Consider the following 18,501-nt stretch of genomic DNA (forward strand, 5'->3'; position numbering starts at 1 on the left):
GGTAACTCAGGATCAGTAATGTAATGTATGTACACAGTGACTGCACCAGCAGAATAGTGAGTGCAGCTCTGGGGTATAATACAGGATGTAACTCAGGATCAGTAATGTAATGTATATACACAGTGACTGCACCAGCAGAATAGTGAGTGCAGCTCTGGAGTATAATACAGGATGTAACTCAGGACCAGTAATGTAATGTATGTACACAGTGACTGCACCAGCAGAATAGTGAGAGCAGCTCTGGAGTATAATACAGGAGGTAACTCAGGATCAGTAATGTAATGTATGTACACAGTGACTGCACCAGCAGAATAGTGAGTGCAGCTCTGGGGTATAATACAGGAGGTAACTCAGGATCAGTAATGTAATGTATGTACACAGTGACTGCACCAGCAGAATAGTGAGTGCAGCTCTGGAGTATAATACAGGAGGTAACTCAGGATCAGTAATGTAATGTATGTACACAGTGACTGCACCAGCAGAATAGTGAGTGCAGCTCTGGAGTATAATACAGGAGGTAACTCAGGATCAGTAATGTAATGTATGTACACAGTGACTGCACCAGCAGAATAGTGAGTGCAGCTCTGGAGTATAATACAGGAGGTAACTCAGGATCAGTAATGTAATGTATGTACACAGTGACTGCACCAGCAGAATAGTGAGTGCAGCTCTGGAGTATAATACAGGAGGTAACTCAGGATCAGTAATGTAATGTATGTACACAGTGACTGCACCAGCAGAATAGTGAGTGCAGCTCTGGGGTATAATACAGGATAAAATGGTGCTGTATGTGAAGATTATGCTGATGATTTGTATACATGTTGATTGCCTAAAACATTTCCATACTACAACCTTCACTCTCGGTTAGGTGACAGATCAGCAGCAGATGATGGAGATTATGTGACTGGAGAGCTGGAAATACAAAGCAATATTTAAATAACCCTCTACAGCACGAGATATTGCAGCAAGCAGAGATACTACAGCATTAAACTCCTGCACTGCAACATATTCCTAATGAACAGCTCTAAAACTTGCTATAAAAAACAACTTTGCACCTAAATCAGTCATAATTTTCAACACCTCTGCATGCTGTCAATGAGTGCAAATATCCAATTGTTAGCCATATGGACAGACCCAATAATTCACAGGGATGAGGGCTTGTGCCGGATAAGGTGTAGTGGTCCGGGGCACAGTGTTATGGGAGAAACATCACAGCCCCTCGGACCAGTGTTAATCTATGGGCAGCTCACATCAGCGTTTATTTTCTCGGCCGTATTTAGCGTGCGTGTAATATCACAGCATGCTGCGATTGTTACCGAGACTCGCCAATGCAATCCTATGGGCGGGAGAGAAAGAACATCACAGCACTTGGACTATGTGAGTGCTGTCCGATTATTACGCTCCGTTGTCCTTTGAGAAGCCGGCAATTCATCCAGTAATATCACAGTGAGAGGTTAGAATATATACACATAGAATACAGAGATACATAGATGTCAGTGACACATACATACATACATGTATACACACACACATACATATATATATATATATATAATGTGTGTGTGTATTTATATTACTTAGAAGAATTACCGGTAATTCATCTGCCGGGTTCTGAAAAACCCCGGAGGCGACAGGATAGAAGAGATGGATTACATGCACTAAATACACATAGAATAGGCAGATATATAGATGTCTGTGACAAATACAATTAGTACAGTGTGTGCAGGTTACTGTACATGTATTTAATTATTGAAACATTATTATTCTGAAATAAATGGCGAGGGCTCCCACATAATTTTCGCAACCAGCAAATGGAAAGCCGATGGCTGGAGCAGATGTTTATAGCCTGGGAAGGGGGTAATACCCATGGAGCTTCCCGGGCTATTAATATCAGCTCACAGCTGTATACTTAGCCTTTACTGGGGACCCTAACAAATAATATATATGTGTGTGTCACTGACGTCTATATATCTCTGTATTCTATGTGTATATATCTATTCTGAGCTGCCACGCTGTAATTTTACTGTATGCGGCACATTAATTGCCGGCTTTTATTCTAATATATATATATAGTGTCAGTTTTGACAAATACTTCCTTTGGATACGAGGTGTAAATGACGGAATTGCGCTATGTTAATATCGCAGTGCACGCTCGGTGTGAAGTGTCGGACTGTTCTCCCATGACACTCGGGTGACTCTCGGCAGGAGACTCGGACTGGTTTCTCATCCGCGTGCTGTGACTGCGGCCTTACTCTAAGTACAGGCTGTTTATGGCGCAGGCCCTCCGTTCACTGACTGCAAGCACAGGCTTTCACATGGCTACAATGCTGCAATCCTTTACAGTAACGCTCATTATCATCAGACAATAAAGTTTCTCTGCCGCCTGAGGCCGAATTGGGGGATTAGAAGGATTCAATAAAAGCAGGAACAAGTTCGGAGCGACAAATGCACAAAATATAAACATGGCCCACCATAGTCTGTATCAACTTAACACCTTGCATGCCAAATCCAACCCCCCCCAACACTGCAGGGGCGACCAGGGAGCCAATAAGTCAGGCCTACAGAAGCAGAATGTACAGGCCCGGCACTGCCATGGGGGGCGCTATCACGCCTCATTCTGGTCACATAGTTCTCCTCTAAAGTTTTGAAACTGAGAAGTTTTGGTTTTCACTTTCTGCATCTTCAGGGTTTTTTTGCTCCTGAACGTTTCTATTACTGACGGACAATCAAACATCAACAGAAATTTTTGAAAAAAATTCAAAGGCCCAAATTCATCACAATGTTCACATAAGTCTTAATGAGGGTCGCGCTGAAGTCAGGAGCTCTGGAATCATTAACAAACGCAAGATACTCCACATCTGGGCATGAATTAGATGAGCTGTGCAGGATCGCCCCCATCCCTCCCCATCCCAGCAACACCAAATATGGCAGAGCGGGGCGAAACGGCCAGGAAAATACCAAAATTCACAAAAAGAAGGAGCGCGGAGAGCGCAGGGGCAGGAGCGCGGAGAGGGCAGGGGCGCGGAGAGGGCAGGGGCGCGGAGAGGGCAGGGGCGCGGAGAGGGCAGGGGCGCGGAGAGGGCAGGGGCGCGGAGAGGGCAGGGGCGCGGAGAGGGCAGGGGCGCGGAGAGGGCAGGGGCGCGGAGAGGGCAGGGGCGCGGAGAGGGCAGGGGCGCGGAGAGGGCAGGGGCGCGGAGAGGGCAGGGGCGCGGAGAGGGCAGGGGCGCGGAGAGGGCAGGGGCGCGGAGAGGGCAGGAGCGCGGAGAGGGCAGGGGCGAGGAGAGGGCAGGAGCAAGGAGATGGCAGGAGCAAGGAGAGGGCACGAGCAGGAGCGCGGAGAGGGCAGGAGCGCGGAGAGGGCAGGAGCGCGGAGAGGGCAGGGGCGCGGAGAGGGCAGGGGCGCGGAGAGGGCAGGGGCGCGGAGAGGGCAGGGGCGCGGAGAGGGCAGGGGCGCGGAGAGGGCAGGAGCGCGGAAAGGGCAGAGAGGGCAGGAGCGCGGAGAGCGCAGAGAGGGCAGGAGCAGGAGCGTGGAGAGAGCAGGAGCGCGGAGAGGGCAGGAGCAGGAGCACGGAGAGCGCAGGGGCAGGAGTGCAGATAGCACAGGGGCGCGGAAAGCGCAGGGGCAGATCGCAGGCACAGATTGCAGGGGCCGGGGACAGATCGCATTCCCCATAAGGGATGGGGGCAGTGTTCTGGATCACTGCGTTGAGAAACACGTGATGGTGTCTCCACGGTGTTGAATGTTTTGATCTCCCCGAGGTCATTCATCCTTATGTTTATAGGGGGTAGATCACAGGCGCAGATTGCAGGGGCCGGGGGTAGATCACAGGCGCATATTGCAGGGGACGGGGCAGATTGCAGGGGCAGATAGCAGGTGCAGATCGCAGGGGCAGATGGCAGATCGCAGATTGCAGGGGCCGGGGGCAGATTGCAGGCGCAGATGGCAGGGGCCGGAGGCAGATGGCAGGGGCAGATGGCAGGGGCTGGGGGCAGATGGCAGGGGCAGATGGCCGGGGACCGATCGCAGGGGCCAAGGGTAGATTGCAAGGGCCGGGGGCAGATTGCAGGGGCAGATGGCAGGGGCCGGGGGTAGATCGCAGGTGCAGATTGCAGGCGCAGATGGCAGGGGCAGATCGCAGGTGCAGATGGCAGGGGCAGATGGCAGGGGCAGATCGCAGGTGCAGATGGCAGGGGCAGATGGCAGGGGCAGATCGCAGGTGCAGATTGCAGGCGCAGATGGCAGGGGCAGATCGCAGGTGCAGATGGCAGGGGCAGATGGCAGGGGTCGGGGGTAGATCGCAGGTGCAGATTGCAGGCGCAGATGGCAGGGGCAGATCGCAGGTGCAGATGGCAGGGGCAGATGGCAGGGGCCGGGGGTAGATCGCAGGCGCAGATTGCAGGGGCTGGGGGCAGATTGCAGGCGCAGATGGCAGGGGCAGATCGCAGGCGCAGATGGCAGGGGCAGATCGCAGGCGCAGATGGCAGGGGCAGATCGCAGGTGCAGATGGCAGGGGCAGATCGCAGGTGCAGATTGCAGGCGCAGATGGCAGGGGCAGATCGCAGGTGCAGATGGCAGGGGCAGATGGCAGGGGCCGGGGGTAGATCGCAGGCGCAGATTGCAGGCGCAGATGGCAGGGGCAGATCGCAGGTGCAGATGGCAGGGGCAGATGGCAGGGGCAGATCGCAGGCGCAGATTGCAGGGGCCGGGGGCAGATTGCAGGCGCAGATGGCAGGGGCAGATCGCAGGTGCAGATGGCAGGGGCAGATCGCAGGTGCAGATGGCAGGCGCAGATGGCAGGGGCAGATCGCAGGTGCAGATGGCAGGGGCAGATGGCAGGGGCCGGGGGCAGATTGCAGGCGCAGATGGCAGGGGCAGATCGCAGGCGCAGATGGCAGGGGCAGATGGCAGAGGCCGGGGGTAGATCGCAGGCGCAGATTGCAGGGACAAGGGGCAGATCCACCCTGCAGCGGTTATCAGCAGCTGCTGGTTAAACATTCATCAGACGCTCTGAACTGAAGGGTCCATTCTACTGTGTAGGGAATCGGAGGGCGAGCGGCTAATAATCCGGAGAGGCCCAAATCGGATCATAAAGCGCGTGGCTTACGTCCGCACCGGAGCGTTATAAGAGCGGCCGCTATCACATCTTATTACAGAGCAGCGGTGGTCTTACAGGAGAGGCCGACATGTTTGGGATAATAGGGGCAGGGAGAGTTTTCCATGTCTTGCAGTTCATCATGGCTGATAACAGGGAACACAAAGCCGTATTCTCTGGTATAATGGAGTCGATCACTTATCAGTTATTCCATTACAGAGAAGAGCCGCGGGCGGCCGCCATTACACCGCCATATTGTGATCTGAGCAGCACCACCATGAGCCATCACCACCTGCAGCACAAAGAGAAAAAATCTACAAAACACAAAAAACATTAAAGAGAAAAAAAAGTGACAGTCGGGCGCCATTCACACCGTGTTTTCGTTTTAAACCACTCTGCCCTCACGCCACCGCTCCGACCCCTGCTGACGATCAGATCACAGGTTTCTGCAGCGTGCGGCAGTGTCCGTGTGTCGCCGATTCAAGTGTGAGTGCGCACCGACCCGCGCGGCCCGTCCTACGGACACATCGTGTCTCATCCATCATGTCAGGTCACTGACGAACATCAGCTTCCACATCGGAGACGGACGACATCTGATGGTTTATATCCTTGTGTGAACGTCGCCCAACAGAAAACAATGAGCAGACGGCGAACCACAGAACCGCATCACACGACTGCAGCACCGCGGGAACAACAACACCAACAGTAATAATAACACTAAGAACAATAACACTGAGAACAATAACACTAAGAACAATAACACTAATAACAATAACACTAATAACAATAACACTAAGAACAATAACACTAATAACAATAACACTAAGAACAATAACACTAAGAACAATAACACTAAGAACAATAACACTAAGAACAATAACACTAAGAACAATAACACTAATAATAATAACACTAAGAACAATAACAACAATAACACTAATAATAATAACACTAAGAACAATAACACTAAGAACAATAATAACAATAACACTAATAATAATCACACTAAGAACAATAACACTAATAATAATAACACTAAGAACAATAACACTAAGAACAATAACACTAAGAACAATAACACTAAGAACAATAACACTAAGAACAATAATAACAATAACACTAAGAACACTAATAATAATAATAATACTACTACTAAGAACAATAACACTAATAATAATAATACTAATAATAACACTAATAATAATAATACTAATAATAACACTAATAATAATCACAACAACAACAACACTAAGAACACTAATAATAATAATAATACTACTACTAAGAACAATAACACTAATAATAATAACACTAATAATAATAATAACAACAACAACACTAAGAACAATAATAATAACACTAAGAACAATAACTACAATAACGCAACAGAAGTGACACATTACTATCAACATAAAGACAAGGAAAGTCTGAGCACAGGGGCCAACCAGCAAATCTGGGGGCACGAGGCACCACGTCCCGGTGGTAACGGGGGGCACGAGGCACCACGTCCCGGTGGTACTGGGGGCACGAGGCACCACGTCCCGGTGGTAACGGGGGGCACGAGGCACCACGTCCCGGTGGTACTGGGGGCACGAGGCACCACGTCCCGGTGGTACTGGGGGGCACGAGGCACCACGTCCCGGTGGTAATGGGGGGCACGAGGCACCACGTCCCGGTGGTAACGGGGGGCACGAGGCACCACGTCCCGGTGGTAACGGGGGGCACGAGGCACCACGTCCCGGTGGTAACGGGGGGCACGAGGCACCACGTCCCGGTGGTAACGGGGGGCACGAGGCACCACGTCCCGGTGGTAACGGGGGGCACGAGGCACCACGTCCCGGTGGTAACGGGGGGCACGAGGCACCACGTCCCGGTGGTAACGGGGGGCACGAGGCACCACGTCCCGGTGGTAACGGGGGGCACGAGGCACCACGTCCCGGTGGTAACGGGGGGCACGAGGCACCACGTCCCGGTGGTAACGGGGGGCACGAGGCACCACGTCCCGGTGGTAACGGGGGGCACGAGGCACCACGTCCCGGTGGTAACGGGGGGCACGAGGCACCACGTCCCGGTGGTAACGGGGGGCACGAGGCACCACGTCCCGGTGGTAACGGGGGGCACGAGGCACCACGTCCCGGTGGTAACGGGGGGCACGAGGCACCACGTCCCGGTGGTAACGGGGGGCACGAGGCACCACGTCCCGGTGGTAACGGGGGGCACGAGGCACCACGTCCCGGTGGTAACGGGGGGCACGAGGCACCACGTCCCGGTGGTAACGGGGGGCACGAGGCACCACGTCCCGGTGGTAACGGGGGGCACGAGGCACCACGTCCCGGTGGTAACGGGGGGCACGAGGCACCACGTCCCGGTGGTAACGGGGGGCACGAGGCACCACTTCAGGGGTCGCGGTGTAACGTAGTCCGTTAAACGCCATAACGCAGTGTGACCCTAGCCTTCCTAGAGGGGAGCACCGCCCGCTGCGGCGCCGTTACAGTGTGTCAGTGCAGCTTGTGCCGCCGCCGCTCACCTGCTCCCGGGAGATGCACGGCAGGGAAGGCCTCCGGGACATCTTGCCGTAGTAGCCGGCGGCGGACGTCTCTCCCAGGGACACACAGCTGGACCTCCGCCGCGGCCTGATCACCGGCACCTTGTCCTCCAGCACGGCCGCCCTCGGCTGCGCCTCTCGGGGGTGGAAGCCGCCGCTGCAGCCCAGGGCGAGCACGGAGCCGGCCAGACCGACCAGGCAGCCGCCCAGGGCTCTCACTGCGTGGGGCAGCGCACTCAGGCTGCTCCGGGACACCAGCCACACCAGGCCGGAGAAGAGCAGCAGCAGCACGGCATGGCGCAGCCGCAGCCCCCGCCACAGGCTGAGCAGCCCCACGGCCAGCAGCACCAGCAGCAGCCGCAGCTCATCCCCGGCGCCCGGCAGCAGCGGCAGCAGCGGCAGCACCGCGTCCCCGCAGCAGCAGCAGAGCGGCAGCGCCAGCAGCCAGAGCCCCCCGGAGCCCCCGCACTGCGCCCGGGCCAGGTAGCCGCTGAGGAAGAAGAAGGCGCAGCCGAGGCTGAAGAGCGGACTGAGGGCGTGCAGCAGGCAGGGCGCCCAGCCGAGCCCCAGCACCGAGCCGCCGCCGGCCGCCAGCAGCGCCCCCGCCCCGCACAGCAGCAGCCGCCGCCGCGGCCGGCACAGGGCGCACAGGACTCCGCGCCGCGGGGGGTCCGGCCTCAGGGGGGTCACACAGCTCCGCACGTAGCCGTTCCTGTCCGGGCTCTCCGGCGGCTTCATGCTGGGACGTCTCCCTGCAGCCCGGGGAGAAACTCATGTCCCGCTGCCGGCCATGCTGCGCCCGGATCCCGAGTGTCGCCCAGAGCGGAGCCGCAACTCTCTGCCGCCTCCCAGCTCCAGCCGCTGTCATCCCCGTCCCCTCCTCCGGAGCCATGTGATGTCCCCTCCCTGCAGCGGCGCGGAGAGCGGGGGAGAGTGCGGCCTCCCTGCAGCGGAAAACGGGGGAGAGTGCGGCCTCCCTGCAGCGGCGCGGAGAGCGGGGGACAGTGCGGCCTCCCTGCAGCGGAAAACGGGGGAGAGTGCGGCCTCCCTGGAGCGGCGCGGAGAGCGGGGGATGGTGCGGCCTCCCTGCAGCGGAAAACGGGGGAGAGTGCGGCCTCCCTGCAGCGGCGCGGAGAGCGGGGGAGAGTGCGGCCTCCCTGCAGCGGAAAACAGGGGAGAGTGCGGCCTCCCTGCAGCGGAACACGGGGGAGAGTGCGGCCTCCCTGCAGGAATAGGGGGGAGAGGGCGGCCTCCCAGCAGCAACGCGGAGAACGGGGGAGAGTGCGGCCTCCCTGCAGCGGCGCGGAGAACGGGGGAGAGTGCGGCCTCCCTGCAGCGGCGCGGAGAGCGGGGGAGAGGGCGGCCTCCCTGCAGCGGCGCGGAGAGCGGGGGACAGTGCGGCCTCCCTGCAGCGGAAAACGGGGGAGAGTGCGGCCTCCCTGCAGCGGCGAGGAGAGCGGGGGAGAGTGCGGCCTCCCTGCAGCGGAACACGGGGGAGAGTGCGGCCTCCCTGCAGCGGAATAGGGGGGAGAGGGCGGCCTCCCAGCAGCGACGCGGAGAACGGGGGAGAGTGCGGCCTCCCTGCACCGGCGCGGAGAACGGGGGAGAGTGCGGCCTCCCTGCAGCGGCGCGGAGAGCGGGGGAGAGGGCGGCCTCACTGCAGCGGCGTGGAGAGCGGGGGAGAGCGCGGCCTCCCTGCAGCGGCGCGGAGAGCGGGGGAGAGGGCGGCCTCCCTGCAGCGGAAAACAGGGGAGACTGCGGCCTCCCTGCAGCGGCGCGGAGAGCGGGGGAGAGGGCGGCCTCCCTGCAGCAGCGCGGAGAGCGGGGGAGAGAGCGGCCTCCCTGCACGGCGAAGAATAAGGAGGAGAGTGTGGCCTCTCTGCACCAGCGTGGAATAAGAGGGAAAGTGCGGCGTCCCTGCACCGACACGGAATAAGGAGCAGAGTGCATATATAGCCAGAGGTCAGTACACGGAGCAGCAGTGTAGTTGGGAGGATAAGCAGGTAATGTAGTCAGGATATAGCCAGAGGTCGGTACACGGAGCAGCAGCATAGTTGGGAGGATAAGCAGGTAATGTAGTCAGGATATAGCCAGAGGTCGGTACACGGAGCAGCAGTGTAGTTGGGAGGATAAGCAGGTAATGTAGTCAGGATATAGCCGGAGGTCGGTACACAGAGCAGCAGCATAGTTGGGAGGATAAGCAGGTAATGTAGTCAGGATATAGCCAGAGGTCGGTACACAGAGCAGCAGTGTAGTTGGGAGGATAAGCAGGTAATGTAGTCAGGATATAGCCAGAGGTCAGTACACGGAGCAGCAGTGTAGTTGGGAGGATAAGCAGGTAATGTAGTCAGGATATAGCCAGAGGTCGGTACACGGAGCAGCCGTGTAGTTGGGAGGATAAGCAGGTAATGTAGTCAGGATATAGCCAGAGGTCGGTACACGGAGCAGCAGTGTAGTTGGGAGGATAAGCAGGTAATATAGTCAGGATATAGCCAGAGGTTGGTACACAGAGCAGCAGTATAGTTGGGAGGATAAGCAGGTAAAATAGTCAGGATATAGCCAGAGGTCAGTACACGGAGCAGCAGCATAGTTGGGAGGATAAGCAGGTAATGTAGTCAGGATATAGCCAGAGGTTGGTACACGGAGCAGCAGTATAGTTGGGAGGATAAGCAGGTAATGTAGTCAGGATATAGCCAGAGGTCGGTACACGGAGCAGCAAAGAAGAAAAAAAGCCAGCTCACCAAGTAGCCACCGCAGAAGCACGGAACCCAACGCTGATCCACGCGGTCATCTCATGAAGAAAAGAAAAAATCGTTCCAGCTCCAAATAGTAAAATCCAAATTCCAACTTTATTAAACCAATATAAAAACAACGGTGGACATATGCTCTACATGTGCATATCAGGACACGAGCGACGCGTTTCGATACTACACGGATCTTTATCATAGCCAGAGCTCGGAACACGGAGCAGCAGCATAGTTGGGAGGATAAGCAGGTAATGTAGTCAGGATATAGCCGGAGCTCGGAACACGGAGCAGCAGCATAGTTGGGAGGATAAGCAGGTAATGTAGTCAGGATATAGCCAGAGGTCAGTACACAGAGCAGCAGTGTAGTTAGGAGGATAAGCAGGTAATGTAGTCAGGATATAGCCAGAGGTCGGTACATGGAGCAGCAGTATAGTTGGGAGGATAAGCTGGAATCGCAGTCAGGGTACAGCCAGAGGTCGGTACACGGAGCAGCAGTATAGTTGGGAGGATAAGCAGGTAATGTAGTCAGGATATAGCCAGAGGTCGGTACACGGAGCAGCAGCATAGTTGGGAGGATAAGCAGGTAATGTAGTCAGGATATAGCCAGAGGTCGGCACACGGAGCAGCAGCATAGTTGGGAGGATAAGCAGGTAATGTAGTCAGGATATAGCCATAGGTCGGTACACGGAGCAGCAATATAGTTGGGAGGATAAGCAGGTAATGTAGTCAGGATATAGCCGGAGGTCGGTATACAGAGCAGCAGCATAGTTGGGAGGATAAGCAGGCAATGTAGTCAGGATATAGCCAGAGGTCGGTACACGGAGCAGCAGTATAGTTGGGAGAATAAGCAGGTAATGTAGTCAGGATATAGCCAGAGGTCGGCACACGGAGCAGCAGCATAGTTGGGAGGATAAGCAGGTAATGTAGTCAGGATATAGCCAGAGGTCGGCACACGGAGCAGCAGCATAGTTGGGAGGATAAGCAGGTAATGTAGTCAGGATATAGCCAGAGGTCAGTACACGGAGCAGCAGTATAGTTGGGAGGATAAGCAAGTAATGTAGTGAGGATATAGCCAGAGGTCAGTACACGGAGCAGCAGTATAGTTGGGAGGATAAGCAGGTAACATAGTCAGGATATAGCCAGAGGTCAGTACACGGAGCAGCAGCATAGTTGGGAGGATAAGCAGGTAATGTGGTCAGGATATAGCTAGAGGTCGGTACATGGAGCAGCAGTGTAGTTGGGAGGATAAGCAGGTAATGTAGTCAGGATATAGCCAGAGGTCGGTACACGGAGCAGCAGTGTAGTTGGGAGGATAAGCAGGTAATGTAGTCAGGATATAGCCAGAGGTCGGTGCACGGAGCAGCAGTATAGTTGGGAGGATAAGCAGGTAATGTAGTCAGGATATAGCCAGAGGTCAGTACACGGAGCAGCAGCATAGTTGGGAGGATAAGCAGGTAATGTAGTCAGGATATAGCCAGAGGTCGGCACACGGAGCAGCAGTATAGTTGGGAGCATTAGCAGGTAATGTAGTCAGGATATAGCCAGAGGTCGGTACACAGAACAGCAGTGTAGTTGGGAGGATAAGCAGGTAATGTAGTCAGGATATAGCCAGAGGTCGGTACATGGAGCAGCAGTATAGTTGGGAGGATAAGCAGGTAATGTAGTCAGGATATAGCCAGAGGTCGGTACACAGAGCAGCAGTGTAGTTGGGAGGATAAGCAGGTAATGTAGTCAGGATATAGCCAGAGGTCGGTACACGGAGGAGCAGTGTAGTTGGGAGGATAAGCACGTAATGTAGTCAGGATATAGCCGGAGTTCGGCACACGGAGCAGCAGCATAATTAGGAGGATAAGCAGGTAATGTAGTCAGGATATAGCCAGAGGTCGGTACACGGAGCAGCAGTGTAGTTGGGAGGATAAGCAGGTAATATAGTCAGGATATAGCCAGAGGTCGGCACACGGAGCAGCAGCATAGTTGGGAGGATAAGCAGGTAATGTAGTCAGGATATAGCCGGAGGTCGGCACACGGAGCAGCAGCATAGTTGGGAGGATAAGCAGGTAATGTAGTCAGGATATAGCCAGAGGTCAGTACACGGAGCAGCAGTATAGTTGGGAGGATAAGCAGGTAATGTAGTCAGGATATAGCCAGAGGTCAGTACACGGAGCAGCAGTGTAGTTGGGAGGATAAGCAGGTAATGTAGTCAGGATATAGCCAGAGGTCGGTACACGGAGCAGCCGTATAGTTGGGAGGATAAGCAGGTAATGTAGTCAGGATATAGCCAGAGGTCGGTACACGGAGCAGCAGTGTAGTTGGGAGGATAAGCAGGTAATGTAGTCAGGATATAGCCAGAGGTCGGTACACGGAGCAGCAGTGTAGTTGGGAGGATAAGCAGGTAATGTAGTCAGGATATAGCCAGAGGTCAGTACACGGAGCAGCAGTGTAGTTGGGAGGATAAGCAGGTAGTGCAGTCAGGATATAGCCAGAGGTCGGTACAAGGAGCAGCCGTGTAGTTGGGAGGATAAGCAGGTAATGTAGTCAGGATATAGCCAGAGGTCGGTACACGGAGCAGCAGTGTAGTTGGGAGGATAAGCAGGTAATGTAGTCAGGATATAGCCAGAGGTCGGTACACGGAGCAGCAGTGTAGTTGGGAGGATAAGCAGGTAATGTAGTCAAGATATAGCCAGAGGTCGGTACACAGAGCAGCAGTGAAGTTGGGAGGATAAGCAGGTAATATAGTCAGGATATAGCCAGAGGTCGGTACACGGAGCAGCAGTGTAGTTGGGAGGATAAGCAGGTAATGTAGTCAGGATATAGCCAGAGGTCGGTACACGGAGCAGCAGCATAGTTGGGAGGATAAGCAGGTAATGTAGTCAGGATATAGCCAGAGGTCGGTACACGGAGCAGCAGTGTAGTTGGGAGGATAAGCAGGTAATGTAGTCAGGATATAGCCAGAGGTCGGTACAGGGAGCAGCAGTATAGTTGGGAGGATAAGCAGGTAATGTAGTCAGGATATAGCCAGAGGTCGGTACACGGAGCAGCAGTATAGTTGGGAGGATAAGCAGGTAATGTAGTCAGGATATAGCCAGAGGTCGGCACACGGAGAGCAGTGAAGTTGGGAGGATAAGCAGGTAATATAGTCAGGATATAGCCAGAGGTTGGTACACGGAGCAGCAGTATAGTTGGGAGGATAAGCAGGTAAAATAGTCAGGATATAGCCAGAGGTCAGTACACGGAGCAGCAGCATAGTTGGGAGGATAAGCAGGTAATGTAGTCAGGATATAGCCAGAGGTTGGTACACGGAGCAGCAGTATAGTTGGGAGGATAAGCAGGTAATGTAGTCAGGATATAGCCAGAGGTCGGTACACGGAGCAGCAGCATAGTTGGGAGGATAAGCAGGTAATATAGTCAGGATATAGCCAGAGGTCAGTACACGGAGCAGCAGTATAGTTGGGAGGATAAGCAGGTAATGTAGTCAGGATATAGCCAGAGGTCGGTACACGGAGCAGCAGTGTAGTTGGGAGGATAAGCAGGTAATGTAGTCAGGATATAGCCAGAGGTCAGTACACGGAGCAGCAGTATAGTTGGGAGGATAAGCAGGTAATGTAGTCAGGATATAGCCAGAGGTCGGTACACGGAGCAGCAGTGTAGTTGGGAGGATAAGCAGGTAATGTAGTCAGGATATAGCCAGAGGTCAGTACACGGAGCAGCAGTATAGTTGGGAGGATAAGCAGGTAATGTAGTCAGGATATAGCCAGAGGTCGGTACACGGAGCAGCAGTGTAGTTGGGAGGATAAGCAGGTAATGTAGTCAGGATATAGCCAGAGGTCGGTACAGGGAGCAGCAGTATAGTTGGGAGGATAAGCAGGTAATGTAGTCAGGATATAGCCAGAGGTCGGTACACGGAGCAGCAGTATAGTTGGGAGGATAAGCTGGAATCGCAGTCAGGATATAGCCAGAGGTCGGCACACGGAGCAGCAGTGAAGTTGGGAGGATAAGCAGGTAATATAGTCAGGATATAGCCAGAGGTCAGTACACGGAGCAGCAGTATAGTTGGGAGGATAAGCAGGTAATATAGTCAGGATATAGCCAGAGGTCGGTACACGGAACAGCAGTATAGTTGGGAGGATAAGCAGGTAATGTAGTCAGGATATAGCCAGAGGTCGGTACACGGAGCAGCAGTGTAGTTGGGAGGATAAGCAGGTAATATAGTCAGGATATAGCCAGAGGTCGGTACACGGAGCAGCAGTGTAGTTGGGAGGATAAGCAGGTAATATAGTCAGGATATAGCCAGAGGTCGGAACACGGAACAGCAGTATAGTTGGGAGGATAAGCAGGTAACGTAGTCAGGATATAGCCAGAGGTCGGTACACGGAGCAGCAGTGTAGTTGGGAGGATAAGCAGGTAATATAGTCAGGATATAGCGAGAGGTCAGTACACGGAGCAGCAGTGTAGTTGGGAGGATAAGCAGGTAATATAGTCAGGATATAGCCAGAGGTCGGTACACAGAGCAGCAGTGTAGTTGGGAGTATAAGCAGGTAATGTAGTCAGGATATAGCCAGAGGTTGGTACACGGAGCAGCAGTGTAGTTGGGAGGATAAGCAGGTAACGTAGTCAGGATATAGCCAGAAGTCAGTACACGGAGCAGCAGTGTAGTTGGGAGGATAAGCAGGTAATATAGTCAGGATATAGCCAGAGGTCAGTACACGGAGCAGCAGTATAGTTGGGAGGATAAGCTGGAATCGCAGTCAGGATATAGCCAGAGGTCGGCACACGGAGCAGCAGTGAAGTTGGGAGGATAAGCAGGTAATATAGTCAGGATATAGCCAGAGGTCAGTACACGGAGCAGGATAGTTGGGAGGATAAGCAGGTAATATAGTCAGGATATAGCCAGAGGTCGGTACACGGAACAGCAGTATAGTTGGGAGGATAAGCAGGTAATGTAGTCAGGATATAGCCAGAGGTCGGTACACGGAGCAGCAGTGTAGTTGGGAGGATAAGCAGGTAATATAGTCAGGATATAGCCAGAGGTCGGTACACGGAGCAGCAGTGTAGTTGGGAGGATAAACAGGTAATATAGTCAGGATATAGCCAGAGGTCGGTACACGGAACAGCAGTATAGTTGGGAGGATAAGCAGGTAACGTAGTCAGGATATAGCCAGAGGTCGGTACACGGAGCAGCAGTGTAGTTGGGAGGATAAGCAGGTAATATAGTCAGGATATAGCCAGAGGTCAGTACACGGAGCAGCAGTATAGTTGGGAGGATAAGCAGGTAATATAGTCAGGATATAGCCAGAGGTCGGTACACAGAGCAGCAGTATAGTTGGGAGTATAAGCAGGTAATGTAGTCAGGATATAGCCAGAGGTCGGTACACGGAGCAGCAGTGTAGTTGGGAGGATAAGCAGGTAATATAGTCAGGATATAGCCAGAGGTCGGTACACGGAGCAGCAGTGTAGTTGGGAGGATAAACAGGTAATATAGTCAGGATATAGCCAGAGGTTGGTACACGGAGCAGCAGTGTAGTTGGGAGGATAAGCAGGTAACGTAGTCAGGATATAGCCAGAGGTCAGTACACGGAGCAGCAGTGTAGTTAGGAGGATAAGCAGGTAATGTAGTCAGGATATAGCCAGAGGTCGGTACACGGAGCAGCAGCATAGTTGGGAGGATAAGCAGGTAATGTAGTCAGGATATAGCCAGAGGTCGGTACACGGAGCAGCAGTATAGTTGGGAGGATAAGCTGGAATCGCAGTCAGGATATAGCCAGAGGTCGGCACACGGAGCAGCAGTGAAGTTGGGAGGATAAGCAGGTAATATAGTCAGGATATAGCCAGAGGTCAGTACACGGAGCAGCAGTATAGTTGGGAGGATAAGCAGGTAATATAGTCAGGATATAGCCAGAAGTCGGTACACAGAGCAGCAGTATAGTTGGGAGGATAAGCAGGTAATGTAGTCGGGATATAGCCAGAGGTCGCTACACGGAGCAGCAGTGTAGTTGGGAGGATAAGCAGGTAATATAGTCAGGATATAGCCAGAGGTCGGTACACGGAGCAGCAGTGTAGTTGGGAGGATAAGCAGGTAATATAGTCAGGATACAGCCAGAGGTCGGTACACGGAACAGCAGTATAGTTGGGAGGATAAGCAGGTAATATAGTCAGGATATAGCCAGAGGTCGGTACACGGAGCAGCAGTGTAGTTGGGAGGATAAGCAGGTAATATAGTCAGGATATAGCCAGAAGTCGGTACACGGAGCAGCAGTGTAGTTGGGAGGATAAGCAGGTAATATAGTCAGGATATAGCCAGAGGTCAGTACACGGAGCAGCAGTATAGTTGGGAGGATAAGCAGGTAATGTAGTCAGGATATAGCCAGAGGTCGGTACACAGAGCAGCAGTGTAGTTGGGAGGATAAGCAGGTAACGTAGTCAGGATATAGCCAGAGGTCAGTACACGGAGCAGCAGTGTAGTTGGGAGGATAAGCAGGTAATGTAGTCAGGATATAGCCAGAGGTCGGTACACGGAGCAGCAGCATAGTTGGGAGGCTAAGCAGGTAATGTAGTCAGGATATAGACTGAGGTCGGTACACGGAGCAGCAGCATAGTTGGGAGGCTAAGCAGGTAATGTAGTCAGGATATAGCCAGAGGTCGGTACACGAAGCAGCAGTGTAGTTAGGAGGATAAGCAGGTAATGTAGTCAGGATATAGCCAGAAGTCAGTACACGGAGCAGCAGTATAGTTGGGAGGATAAGCAGGTAATATAGTCAGGATATAGCCAGAGGTCGGTACACAGAACAGCAGTGTAGTTGGGAGGATAAGCAGGTAATATAGTCAGGATATAGCCAGAGGTCAGTACACGGAGCAGCAGTATAGTTAGGAGGATAAGCAGGTAATATAGTCAGGATATAGCCAGAGGTCAGTACACGGAGCAGCAGTATAGTTGGGAGTATAAGCAGGTAATGTAGTCAGGATATAGCCAGAGGTTGGTACACGGAGCAGCAGTGTAGTTGGGAGGATAAGCAGGTAACGTAGTCAGGATATAGCCAGAGGTCGGTACACGGAGCAGCAGTGTAGTTGGGAGGATAAGCAGGTAATGTAGTCAGGATATAGCCAGAGGTCGGTACACGGAGCAGCAGCAAAGTTGGGAGGCTAAGCAGGTAACGTAGTCAGGATATAGACTGAGGTCGGTACACGGAGCAGCAGCATAGTTGGGAGGCTAAGCAGGTAATGTAGTCAGGATATAGCCAGAGGTCGGTACACGGAGCAGCAGTGTAGTTAGGAGGATAAGCAGGTAATGTAGTCAGGATATAGCCAGAGGTCGGTACATGGAGCAGCAGCATAGTTGGGAGTATAAGCAGGAAACGTAGTCAGGATATAGCGCTTGATGGTTTTTGCCACTGCACTTGGGGACACTTTCAAAATTTTCCCAATTTTTCGGACTGACTGACTGATTTTATTAGAGCCCTGTGCTATCTGCCGAGCTCCACTTGCTCTCTATCACAGGACAGAAGCCCTCACTGCTCCTCTGTACTGCAGGCACTGCAGGTTCTGGGCAGACATCTTCTGCCGTGTGCTTCCCCTGCTCTGTCTCCGCCTCCCCACAATCCCAGTGATCTCCGGGAAACTGCACTCTCCCCCTGTGTCGCTCTCCCTCTCTGTGCAGCATGGGGGGTCTCTGTGCGGAGTGGGGGGGTCTCTGTGCGGCATGGGGGGGTCTCTGTGCGGCGTGGGGGGGTCTCTGGGCGGCGTGGGGGGGGGTCTCTGAGCGGCGTGGGGGGGGTCTCTGAGCGGCGTGGGGGGTCTCTGTGCGGCGTGGGGGGGTCTCTGTGCGGCGTGGGGGGGTTTCTGTGCGGAGTGGGGGGATCTCTGTGCGGCGTGGGGGGGTCTCTGGGCGGCGTGGGGGGGTCTCTGGGCGGCGTGGGGGGGGTCTCTGAGCGGCGTGGGGGGTCTCTGTGCGGCGTGGGGGGGTCTCTGTGCGGAGTGGGGGGATCTCTGTGCGGCGTGGGGGGGTCTCTGGGCGGCGTGGGGGGGTCTCTGGGCGGCGTGGGGGGGGTCTCTGAGCGGCGTGGGGGGTCTCTGTGCGGCGTGGGGGGATCTCTGGGCGGCGTGGGGGGGTCTCTGGGCGGCG

At 54.1% G+C, this 18,501-nt stretch overlaps 1 protein-coding gene across 3 annotated transcripts in view; it reads right to left on the minus strand.

Moving 5' to 3' along the window:
• The window catches only part of PDE3B (phosphodiesterase 3B), a 155,493-nt gene extending 146,977 nt beyond the window's left edge, over positions 1 to 8,516 (minus strand). For all 3 annotated transcript variants that reach the window (XM_069740279.1, XM_069740278.1, XM_069740280.1), the window contains exon 1: positions 7,621 to 8,516. In XM_069740279.1, the coding sequence (XP_069596380.1) occupies positions 7,621 to 8,376 (756 nt within the window). In that variant the 5' untranslated portion in view covers positions 8,377 to 8,516. The remainder of the gene's footprint in view (positions 1 to 7,620) is intronic.
• Between the last annotated feature and the right edge of the window lie 9,985 nt (positions 8,517 to 18,501).

The sequence above is a fragment of the Ranitomeya imitator genome, chromosome 9, assembly GCF_032444005.1.
Source record: "Ranitomeya imitator isolate aRanImi1 chromosome 9, aRanImi1.pri, whole genome shotgun sequence".
NCBI classification, from domain to species: Eukaryota; Metazoa; Chordata; class Amphibia; order Anura; family Dendrobatidae; genus Ranitomeya; species Ranitomeya imitator.